Consider the following 13,116-nt stretch of genomic DNA (forward strand, 5'->3'; position numbering starts at 1 on the left):
TATTTATAGCTGTCCCATCAAAAAGATGTGTTGGCAAAAATTCTAGAAATGCACTATCTGTAAGGGGGGACAATTCTGAAAAAATGTTTCACAAACCTAATGTTATAATGCTGTCTTACTCAAATAGAAATGCTATCCAAATGCACTCTTCCCACCTTGTTTTAGTGGAATACGCCCAGTATCAAGCAAACAAGACAAATTACAGTACAAATTTAAGCGCTGTGGGTAGACTTCAGCAGAAGGTAAGTACTAGCACTGTAGTAACTGAGTTTTAACCATATACCAGTCTTAACAGTTTTAAGTACAACTTTGTAAAGAATTTACACATGGATTATTTACATGAACCATCTTACTGTAACAGATAAAATTTGAAGGGAGAATTTTTAATTTGCATCTCAATAGAAATTATAATGTTTGTTTAAAGAAAACCTAGCTCTATCTTGAAAAAAAAAAATACAACTGCCAAAGCAATGGAATACCAAAACTGATTTGAATAGAATGTTCATGACAAGAAAAAAAATAAAGGCGCTTCTATTAATCATAGGTGGTATTCAGCAAAAAAAAATTATTTAAAGCCCTGGTGTTTTTAACCAAAACCTACCTTGTTAGGAAAACCTGCTCCATGGAGACCATCCTGATTTGGACAGAATTTACAAATAGTGCCAATTTTTACATATATCAACTAGCAATATTAGCAAGAGTTCCAAAATATCAGTTTGTGCTTTTTTTTTTCCCCTTAGGAAAAGTTTGTTAAAAGAAGGACAAAAAATTCAATAAAAATAAAAATGAACACCTAGACAAGAAGAGGCTCTACAACAAATATTTGTCATACTATAACGCACACAGTGAAAACACCACCAATATTTACAGAAGTAGGTAAAAACAGACTAAGCAATATTAACACAGATGACATTTTGTTGTACTAGACATCTTTTTTACGGCATGTGACCATTCAGGCAAACAGAAAACTTGAAAAAACTTTAATTCCTAGGTGCTTTATAACAGTTCAACAAAATGCAGAGATGATATCTAAGCTGCTGTTTTATTTTTTTGGGCTTCTGGAGGTTGTAAATCTCTGTCTACATATACGCAAACTTTTAAATTTTGGTATACTCTTCTGAGAGTGCAAGATGCAGGAAGCCACTTTTCAACTGGGAGGAGCTGACTAGTACCTGTCATCCTCCGGAGATGCATGCTGGATATGAATCCTGGGACTAGTAGGTCGTCTCCTCTCTAGGGAGGGGGACCATCTACCCCTGTTTGCCCGTTCAATAAAACAGGAAAAAAATAGGATATTTAGTTTGTGATAAAATTAAATATACGGGATTTGGGACTGGAAAAATACCCCAAAAAGTAATGAAAGTGTGTCATTTAATTATTTTTTCTAGCAGTTTTTTATTCCCCAAGTATATGATTCTTATGGCTGCTTACTTCAGAAACATTACAGCTGAAACAAAGAGAATGTATGCCAAAAGTTGCAGAATTTAGACCAATATAAGTCTTTTACATAGTGTACCATTAAGTTTTCAAATACTCTCAAATGCTAGACTATCTAAAAAGCCTGTCATTTGCATAGGAAGTCATAATTCCAAACTAGAAGAGCTTTTCAAAGACCATACGATGGTCATTTTCTGTCGACTACGGGCTGGTATTTTGTACAGCCTATCTCTCCTAGTTCTTTGCACTGAAAAATGCATTCTCAGTAAAAATGTAGGACTATGAATTAAAAGACAAATTCTAAGGCATAAAGTGACCCTTTTCTGGAACACAGCAAGAGAGTAAAGGTAAATTGATTAGCTCCAACTAATTTATACACATTTGTGTACAAGTACAGAGGCAGTTATTTTTTCATATAATTGAAAGTGTATGCAGACAGCCTCCTCTTCTGTTCATTTCTCCGTATCCCTGCAGTACATGTCAGCAGATTATGTTGTAAAATTAAACTTAACAAAAAGGACCTGAATTGTGAATGAAAATTGGTGTCTCATGATTTTTTTCTTGAAAAAGGTAATTTAATTTAGAATTATATATACTATACTATACACTGTCATTGCTTATTTTGTTGGGATGTTATGTGGTTGTAATACTACAAGTGTATTTATAACAATTTACAAAATCAAAATATACTGATTTATTTACAAACAGGAAAGTGTTTTCATAACCTCTGCACAATTATCTAATATTTCACTTTCTGAGGCATCCTTCCAGTCCATGTAATAAGGAAAAGGGTTTGATTTATGGAACATGCAAATAACAAAGGTTTCAAGGAGATTAGCATCACTTGAACAGTTAGGTAGATCTTTCAGAAGTTTCAAAGGCAAATAGGTTATTAGTACTTAGTTTCTTTTTCTCTCCAAAGCAAGAGTTAAAGAAAATGTTAATGCATCAGTGCACCCAGTCAAAGCCCTTAATATGCTGATATCCACTACAAATATTAAACAGCATTTGACAGAATTACCTAGGTCATGCAGTATGAACTTTGAGAACATGCTCTCTTTCACTGAATGTTGAATGACCATGAAACACAGTACAACACAGACAAACATGCAATAATCTATTCCTTTAGATGGTTGAAAAGAACTGGAAACAAAATATGTTGCATAACTAATGCAAACAGCTATTTTGCTGTACATTATTTCAAATGTAAATGGTGATACTCAACATAACTGTTAAAGGCATGCAATATAAACACCTAACGCTTCAGACTTAATATAAAACCTTAGAAAAATCAAATTGAAATCAGGACAGGTCTCAACTAGATGAAGTGACAGCTTCAGCTTCTGTTACCTGTTTATGACTAAGTAACATGTAAGCATTCAGCTTTGTATCTTATTTAGGTGGTAGTGAGCAGATGATAGCCAGTATCCTGAAGACCTTTGAAATGTTTTGATTCCTACTGCAGTGAAGTACCTCAGGACAAATCTAACACAGCTGCTGAGCCACATTTCACGGATATGCTGACCCTGTTGTACATGAATTAATCCCTGGGCTGTGTTCCTTTGTTTTATTTGCTCAGATCTCTACTAGCTAACCTCTGAGGACCAAAGCATACAAGCAGTAGCAATCCATAGAACTGCTCTTGCGCTAACTGCTAATGCAACAACTGCTTGCAACATAAGAAGCTTAGAAGGTAAATAAAAGCCAGACTGCATATAACTAAGAAACCATCACTGGCTGCAATCCTAATTCAGTCTGGGGAAGATGTTATTATAATGAGAAACTGTTGCTGAATCAGTTCACACACTGCACTTAAATCTCATGCCTATGTGCTGTCCTGATGGGAGGCTGGGAGTCACAAACAAATGTATCCATTCTAAAGAAATGGTACCCAATTTACAAAGAAAAAACCCAGAAATTTTGAAACATAGTCAAAAGGACAATCAAAAAATACTAAAGGAAGTAGGAGCTGCAAAAACATTTTCAATGGCATTAGAGGATATTTATGACTATATTATAAACTAATGTGCCTCAGAGATCTTGACAAGAACTTCAACAACACACTCATTTTGGAAAAAAAACAAACCACCACCAGCTTGGAATAAAGGGGGATGGGGGGTGGGAGGAGAGGAAAAAAAAGGCAGGTATGGCGCAACTGTATAATGTATTATTAAGGACTGGATATTTTAAGTATCCTACTCTATACCGCGCCCAAGAGAAATATATGAAGGATTAAGTTCTACACCAAATCATTCCATTTACCAAAAAAACGTTGGCAGGCTTGTGTCAGGGCAAGGTCAGTTTGCAAGTCAAGTTACACGGACTTTCCTTGCTCAAATGATGAAGCTTATAGCAAGAGAAAAATAATGTCTTTTTTGTTGTTGTTTTGGTTTAGTGCAATTAACAAGACTTATGCATCCCAAATTCATATATACTGCTGAAAGCATTTTTCTGCTGCTACATGTGAGTCAACAAAATGACTTTTACTGGCAAAGCAGCAGCTTAAAAACCAGTAACTACTCTGAAAATTCCAAATTACATGAATGAAGTTGTATAGCATTTAAGGATCAAAACCATTTCCAACAAATCACCGACACACAGAGAGGGCTCTGCTCTCCACCAGTTACACACAGCTAATACCATTTTGTTAAAAAAAGCTCGTGGACCACTTTCACTCTTGATCTCAAATACAAACTAATTTATACCCTCTGAGACAAAAGGTTGGGGATGAATAAGTAGAAATAATTTTCCATAGGTGAGTATACTCATAATTGTGTTGAAGAAAATATACAATACCCTATTTAGAAGTCTGTATTTTGAGGACTAAAAGTGTAATTTTTTAAATAAAATCTACAATTCCATGCAGGGGTGGTGAGGGGGGAGAAGAAACACCATGAAAATAACTAACAATACCTTCAGCATAGGTCCCTCAAGTATAGTGATAATAAAGTGGTTCTGTATAGATTTGACTTCACAAAACCATATAGTGTTTCTCTTTGCTACAAGCAGGACCAACTCTACATCTGACGGATGTTTGTCTAATCTCAGACAGTCTCCAGTAATGAAGTCACAATAACCTTTTCCATATCATCTATTACAGTGTTTCATTATATTTGCTTTCAGAAAAGCTTTCCTACTGTTTAACTATTTTAAGTCCCCTATTCTTGTCTTGTCCAGCACAGAAACAAAATTTTTTCTACACATCTTGAACTTAATTCTGTGTTCTTCAAACTAAAGGTCCTCTATCATTACATGCATCTGATCACTAACCTCATGTTGAAGTGTAAGCAAACACATTCAACAGTGGCGAATTAAGTCTTCTAAAATTAGCTTCCCCCAAAACAAAAAGATTGATTTGGTGGTTTTTATAAATTAAATGTAATAGAATCCTTCAAAACCTGGACTGTATTGGAAAAAAATAATCAATGTCATAAGTAAAAAAAATTTAAAAATGTCCTAAATCCTCTGTCAGAGCCACACAGATCTTATTATTTTCAACTGAACCATCATGGAAAATTTTATACTCATTTCCTAAAAAAAAAAAAAAGCTTTTCTACACCCCCATGAAGGATCCCAAGTCAAAAGCACCTATTTTGGACTTCTAAGAGCAAAGCAGTAAAAATTTCATAGTGATGGACAATTTTTTTGGATCAGACCCACAGATCATTTGGCAAAATCAAGTGTTTAGTAGCAGCAGAAGCCACTAACACAGACTAAACACTTTCCTTTACAAGGAGTTCATGAAAAATGCTGCAGACCCTGTGCAGTGCCTATTGGACAGAGGTTGCTGGACATGAATTATAAAACCATAGTAGAACTAGTTAACATCAGTGACAGACGTAGTTTTGAGTAAAAATATTTTAATTAGATAGTTTATAGTTGCCTGTTACTGTTTCATTGAATATTCTACTTGATGGGTGGTGTCTTGAAATAAAAGTACAAAACATACTGCTCTTGTCCATACATTACTACATTAAATAGCCACTTGTCAATCAAAACAGCTGCGTATATCTACACACCAAGTTATTAATATGATGCTATTTTTTTTAATCTAGAATGATATCCTGTATTTCATTCTGAGTGGCCTTATTTCCATCATATTTTTTTTCTGTTTTTTAATAGCCATTTATATGTTATCTAGGATATCTTCAGCGCAATCTTAAAAAGGAAAGAACTAGTATAGAGCCGTCTCAGCAGAACATTAGTCACTCCTCTGCCACAAGGGCGCAACTTGAGAAGAGCAAAGTTCCAATCAAGGAGCAGTAGGAAGTGTGGAGGCAGGAAGGGGAAATTTTACCAAAAAAATCAGGAGAAACCTTATAATAAAGAGAAAAGTACATTCTTATTGCCTTTCTTCACAGGTCCTTTCCCACAGTAACGAAAATGATACAACTGTTACTAACCACCACACTATGCGTTGACTGACAGAACAACTTTGCATTATTAACTGCCACACTAGTTAAATACGTATTGTGCAGATGAAATCGTATATTCGACCATACTCCCATTCAATGAAAGCCTATTATTGCCTTTAGTGAAGCTCAAATCTCACTCTAAAATGGTACAGTTCAAATATCTGTCAAACATACCAGTAGTATTTGGTTCATCTAAGGTTCTGAACCAAGCTATTGCAATATTAAAAATTCAGAAAGCATCCATAAAATGCCTGCACAACGTATGTGACACAACAATATTTCATTTCAATTGCAAACATGTCTTCTTAAGAGTTATGTGAGCCTTAACAGAATGTCACAGAGTGAAAAAAACAATGCAGTGATTTGCCTTGTAATTGTAAAAGTAGATGCAGCAGATTAGATTTAAGAAAGCAATGAAGTTTGGCTGTTTTGTAGAAAATACATCACTATATAAACTACAGTTTTGGTTTCAAATATGACAGTTTTGTCATAATTTATAAATTATGTCACAGCCTTATCAGCAATCCACAGAATAGACAAGAAACAAACATAATACTTTTTAGCAAATGATGATGAAGATTAACAACCAAGTGGTACTTTGTCAAAATACTTTACGCTGCAATGCTATTATCAGCATACTGAGGACTTTTGTAAACAATGACATCAGCTTGAACTAAAACAGAGAAAGAAGCCAGAAGCGGTTATAAACTCCAACACACAATTTACATGACATAGGAGCAAAAATGTCTACAAATACCAAAGCAGACATGAATGTACAAAAACATAGAGAACTCTTATGAAGAAAACCAAAACTGATAAAGATCACCAGCACAGATGACAAGAAATTTATAAGTTTTTATTTTATACCTTTCTCGTTCTGGTGAATGCAAACTAGTATCTGGTCTCAAGCAGTTGGTACTAGCACTCCTAGCCCTGTCAAGGGAGGGCTGTAGTTCACTAGTGCCAGTGCATTGCATCCAATGGTAGAAGAGAAAGAAAAAGAAAACAAAGGAATACAATGTTAGATATTAACTCATAAAATAATGCTCTCTTTACAGAAAATGTAGAATCACAATGATTTAAGTAAGGAAAAAATAAAAGAGCTGACTGGATGACAGTGCCAAGATTTGTTCAGAAAATAAAAGCAAACAAAAGGCTGCTAGAAATTTTTTTGCTAACATCATTGAAATGTTTAAAACTGAATGAGACAGAACAACATCCACTTGTAAGAAAGTGGAATGAGAAATATCAGACAATAAATCTAAATCCTTATTAACAGCAGTAAATCTTAAGCTAACATAAAAGGATGTGATACACTGCATATAATATGTGAAATCATATTACAGTGAAGCTTATTTATTCTGAAAATCCATATTAGACTCAAACAGGATGGGGGATTAATTCTCATTTTCTTACCTAACCAGCTGATCATCTCCAAATTTCAGTATTTGTGAATTAAGGCAATCACGAAGGAGTGAAATATCCTGTCTAATCACAGATTTGGTCTTAGCACATGCAGGAAGAGTTGAGCTTTGTAAATGAAAATTATTTAAACAAAATGAAAATAAATTTGACATGTAACCAAAATCTTGTATATAAACCGAAGAATGTAACAAAGCAAAACATGTAACATGATTTTAACAGTTAAGACAACTCTACCTAATGCAAAGTGGTTTGGTTGGGGTTTTTTATGTAATGTAGAGGTTAATTTAAACAGTTAAGTGAAGCTATTTTAGGATTAGATCTCTTATCTTTTGGTTATAAAAGTGTATGAAACTTTTTTTTTTATTTAACAAGGCAAGACTTTTTTTTTTTTTTTTTTTTTTTAAAGGAACTAACTACTTAAAAGGGACTCTAAACACTTCTTACCTGTATAGATTCCAATGAGTAGCATTTTCTAGTAAAGGCATCTTGGGTGGTAATGTTTTATAGTGCCTAACGGAACTTCTTGAATGTGGTGGAACAGAAAAGAAAACAGAACAACACAAAAACATGCCAGAAATAAAAGCACAAGTAAAGGCAAGGCAACACTGACCAGAACATAAAATAAATGCATAACATTCTATGTATGTTTAATAACTGTATGAGTAGATTTCTCATTATATGTTTTTCTCAACTACTGTGACAGCTATGTGGGTGACACATTTTTATATTTTCATTTTTGTTAATACAGTGCATGAACTTGTGACAATACTGGTACAATTCAGATTTTTTTCCTTGTAATGAAAGTAATCTAAATTCCTTTTATAGAGATACCCCATCAAAATATACAGTCTGTTGTAAGGATTAGACTGCTATTAAATATGCTCTTTATTTCTCTTACTGATGCCTTAAATCTACAGAGACTTTACCTCTTCAGCAGCTAAGCACGAAAACCTTGCTAAAACAGTGATATATATAGTATCAAAAACTTAATTATAGATGTATTAGCATCTGGTATTTTTTAATGTCTTTTGGACGTCGTGTATCAGCTTCAAAATCTAACATTAATTACATGCTAATAATAATAAGCTGATTAAAAAACCTAGGAGATCTACTACATCAGCCAGTACAGCAGCACTCTGAGATGCTACATGACAACTGTTGAATATCATCACTTAGAATACATGAGATTTTAAAACAGGAATTTTTTTCTTTATTATCCAGCTCTACCCAAGGAACAAGGGAGAAATTTAAAGGCAGACAGTGGCTGCTGAATGGGAATCATGGCCATTTAATGGTTAAAGGTTAATAATCAAGTTCTAACAATTTTCCACATGACACAGCTGCAGTGTTATTAGCAGAAGGACCAGTGGCCTTGAGGATTTTGCAGCTTCAAGAACAGTCTGTCCTAATACGACATTTTGATTCCTGTTAAGGCTTGGACCCGCGCACAGCAGATCAACAATACAAACACAACTGTGTCACTCACAGTTACGAAATCCTGCCTGGAAACCCTAGTGTTTTTAAAACCCTGAGGGATTTAACAGAGGGGCTTTGACCCTTCTTGTACACGTTTAGTGGTCATCACTGCTCACTTCTGTACCAGAGGTCACTGTGATGTTGCAAAGTTGGAATAAAGGAACGGTTGTCCAGATATTACCAAGCAGATATTACCAACCAAAGTGGGTGTGACCTAAGACATGGAATGTGAGAACCCATGGTCTATGGCATAGGTACACGTCCTCCCACTGTTTCTGCTATTAGTCAACAATTGCATACAGATCGACAGCATGGGCAGCTAGGACTAGTATTATTCTAAACTGGTGTATTAAAGTAATCATATAACAACTTTGTAGCTTGGACTACTGCTATTAATATTTCTTTCATTTAACATGAAACCCTTATAATTTCTTTCCAAGTTTAAGCTGAAGCTGTCTTAACAATTAACATTATTCAGTTAAGATGTTTAGAAAATAAGGATAAAACCCTCTCAGCCCACTACAAATGAGAAAGGACAAAAGATGACAACCAATGCACAGACCAGTTTTTTGTTGAAAGGGTTTTTGAGACTATTCAGTCAAGGAAGGATATTGGCAATTTACTGGGTAATACTCAACCTTGGATTAGGCTACATAAGTCTCAGAGAAAAATTAAAAATCAATCCATTGTCTTCTATTGCCCCTATATTCACCTTCAATACATTATTAAAAGTACCATTATTTTTTTTACAGTATACCACTACTGTTACTGTAAAGGGGTGAATATGTTATTTTTCTTGATTACAAAAAATCACAGTAATAGTTATAACAAGGAAAATGACAAGAAAGGGCCATCCTGTCTGAAATCAGTGTAGTTCTTACCTTATTTACTGCTGCACATGCACAATTTTTAGCTGGTCAGTAGATTTGTAAAAATATTAGAAAAATATAGTGGTTTGGCAAAGTGCATCAGAAGTTCATATTACAATATTTACTTTGTGAATTAAGTGAGAATTTAGGCGTTTTCATTGAAGAATTCTGAAGAAAATTATAATCTTTAAGAGGGAAAGGATAAAGCACAGGGCTGGGGGCAATGAGGGAGGGTGAAGCCATAGCAAATGCAGCAGAAAGAGAAAGGCCATAGGAAGGAAGCAGGAAAAAATGCTATTATGTGGCAATAAACAGACATAAAACAAGAGGGAGTGAAATAAACGATTACATTTTAAAACCTACAGTGTTGAGGAAAAAGCTTCTTTGAACTGAGGTATGAGAATAAAACCTCTTTCTACTGATAATAAAAACTTAAATTTTAACAACTTCATTGATGCACAGGTTTGTTTCGACAGCTTTCATATTTATTATTTTACCTTTATATTTTTATAGTATTATGACTTATAACAGAACCCTATCACAGCATCTTTGATGCTGTTTCTAATTAGATGAAGAGAATTAAAGCAACCAAAGGCATATTAGAAAAAACCCTACCCTACAGGGGAAAACCTATCTTACACCAAGTAAATGAATAAGTATGTTAGACAACATGGTTTTAGAAGTTTGATGGTTTTAAACATACAGCATTGATACAAAACTCTTAGCAACAGCCAGATCTCGAACAGAAAAAGGTTAACTAATTGGTTGAAGTCGTTGAATGGTTAACTACTTCAACTTCAACTTATATTTTTACTGATTCCAAATGGAAGACCTTCTACACAATTTGACAAGTATTTTTAACAAGGTTAACAGATGTGGTGAAAAAAATAAAGGGTGCAGAATTAGATTGGTTAGATAAAGATATTTCAGTCCCACTTAGTTTCCCAACATCGGGAAGAGTTGAGACAGGAAGCTCTAAGCTTTGGAATAAAAGATTATTGAAGATTGAAGATAAGCCCAAACTACAAAGTATATTATGTCTGGATCTAATTTATAGCACAATTTATAGATGCAAAAACAAGTAATGTGAGACCACTCAAATCTGGGGTTCCCAGTGAGCCCTCATTAATCACTGTTCTTTCCCCTGCAAATGATGAAAATTAGCATGAGATTAGGTGTCATAACAAGTAAAGATTGTTGGCTTGTGTGTGGCTATAATATAAACATAAAACTGCAAATAAAAGAAAATATAAAAACAATTAAAAATGATTGTGTGAAACTATAACACTATCATGCATTGGGAGATCAGGACTTCTTTGACTAGACAGAAAATCTACCACAAAATACAACTGCAAAATCAGACTTTCTTCAACTGCTTTAATCCTTACTCCTGAAGTTCACAAACATATATACATATCTCAATCTGAACTAAAATGAAGAAAAAAGAACCACAATGTACTAGGAAGTTCTTTACTTACTGGGACAAAATACCAGTATGGAAAAAGTCGGGCACACAAAGTATAAACAACTAACCAGATGTGTTCGTGATTACCGAATTCCTGTATTTACCTGATGGTATGTAGGCACTCTGCACTTCTTCCTCGTTTTGCTCTGGGCAGCATAAGAAGCTCACTGCACAGACAGGATGGGTGGTGAGTGAAACAGATATAATTATGAAGCATTAGATGACATGGGTTATGCCAATGATATGCAAATGAAAACATAAAAAGAAACAAGAAGCTTCCACCCAGATAGATAGTCTGATAATGTTCAAACCCAGACTGCACTTCTCAAAGAGTATGAGCCCAAAAATGCCTGTGATAAATATATTTTAAACATATTCCTTTTAGCGTGGCACCTAATTTTGTGGGATTTCGCCTTTTAAAATTCAGAAGTACTCTTTCAGAGTTCTTCATGGCAAAAGGAATCCATAAACCAGCTACATTTCTCTAATAACCTCCTTTCTCATGAATTAATTAATGAAGAAATATTGTAGGAAAATATAATTATGCTTGTTGTTTGGTTGTCTGGGTGTTTGGTTTTTTTTTTCCTAGGCCACAAAAACATACGTGAAAAAGCAGGAAGGGTTTGCTACTGCAGATCGGTTTATGGTAAAAGTAACCGGTCACCCATTTGGGAAAAACAAAAAGATATGTTCATGGGAAGTATTATGTTTGGCCGTATATAAATTCTGACTCATAATTCTTGACAGTATTTTGTAATGCAATCCTAAAGAAATAAAAAAAATGCTTATCAGCCATCACACTTTTTGCTTCTTACTGTTTTCAACTGAGAAAATCAGCTGCCCATTCTATTTTTCATTTACTGTAACCAAACACATGCTACAGCCAGCGAGATGGTAAAATTAACACATATTTATGCCTATGGTAAATATGACTATGATATGAAATATCCCTAGGATTAATCTTGTAGTTTTATGCCCTTCAACACAATCAGAATGACCAAGCTCCAAACCAGCTAATTATTGTAAAAGGGAAATTACAGCTAAGCTTCATGTAAACATGCTATTTCAAAAGCAGCAGGGAATCATATGACATACTATGGCAACAAAGAGAGAAAACATTACAAAATAGATAAAGCAGAAGTTTTTCAATATTTTGTGCTTCATGCCATTATAAAATGACCCATTTAATTGATGCAGTATAGGTAGTATTTATCTAAAATTCTACACTGGGGACCTTGAAATAATGGCTTGTGAGTCGTGTGAGATTCAGCTTTACATCTGGAGCCACTAGCCTAATTTTGATGCAACAAAATGTATTAAAATTGAACTGATTATTTTTTTTAAAGCAAAATTTCCATTCATAAGCTCAGAGGACTGACAGAATTTACATGTAGGTTTCCAAATTACAAATAAACATGCATTTTAGGAAAAAAGTTACCATTTTCTTAAGAGTCGAGAAGTAGATGAAAAGCCTACATTAAATCACAGAGTACTTCGTTAAAATTTACTCTACCTTTCCTAAGCCAAAGAGTATCTATTGTAATTGGCTCACGGCAAACAATAATACAAAATTCATCCAGAAAAGGGGTATAAAATAGCAAATCCACCATGAAACCTTCAAGTTAAAAAAACAAAGCAAAAGAATCTATCACAGTATCAGTATACTGGTAATGTAAGACAATACTCACAGCTCTATAATAAATTGTCTGGTTCAGAGACATCTAGAATCAGTATTTTTATTCTAAAATAAGTGTTTTCTAACGTGAGTATTTTAGTACTTACATTAATAGATTTTAATTTGGAATAAAAGAAACAAAATAAATTGAAAGGGACATGCCCTTGAAAATTGGATGATGTTCCTAAATTCAGAGCAAAGTATACTGGTTAACTAGCTTTCCTGATTTCCTAGTAAAACACTTATCCTAACAGATGTTTATACATACACACACACACACACGTGTGTGTATATATATGTAAATACACATAAAAAAGGTAAAGTGGACAATTCAGTTCCACTGGAAATTTATCA

At 34.1% G+C, this 13,116-nt stretch overlaps 1 protein-coding gene across 47 annotated transcripts in view; it reads right to left on the minus strand.

Annotated features, from left to right (window-relative positions):
- RIMS1 (regulating synaptic membrane exocytosis 1) overlaps nt 1–13,116 on the minus strand; it is a 335,801-nt gene that overhangs the window by 109,112 nt on the left and 213,573 nt on the right. For 20 of the 47 annotated variants that reach the window (XR_008822449.1, XM_056342347.1, XM_056342344.1 and 17 more), the window contains 5 exons: nt 11,192–11,254; nt 7,722–7,799; nt 7,269–7,382; nt 6,720–6,809; nt 1,173–1,256 (listed from right to left, as the gene is read on the minus strand). Coding sequence is in view for 46 of the 47 variants with exons in the window: in XM_056342347.1 (XP_056198322.1) it covers nt 1,173–1,256; nt 6,720–6,809; nt 7,269–7,382; nt 7,722–7,799; nt 11,192–11,254 (429 nt within the window). In the remaining variant the exon portion in view is untranslated. The remainder of the gene's footprint in view (nt 1–1,172; nt 1,257–6,719; nt 6,810–7,268; nt 7,383–7,721; nt 7,800–11,191; nt 11,255–13,116) is intronic. The other 27 variants (XM_056342371.1, XM_056342380.1, XM_056342366.1 and 24 more) reach the window with 3 other exon arrangements.

Source organism: Falco biarmicus, chromosome 6, assembly GCF_023638135.1.
Source record: "Falco biarmicus isolate bFalBia1 chromosome 6, bFalBia1.pri, whole genome shotgun sequence".
In the NCBI taxonomy this organism is placed as follows: Eukaryota; Metazoa; Chordata; class Aves; order Falconiformes; family Falconidae; genus Falco; species Falco biarmicus.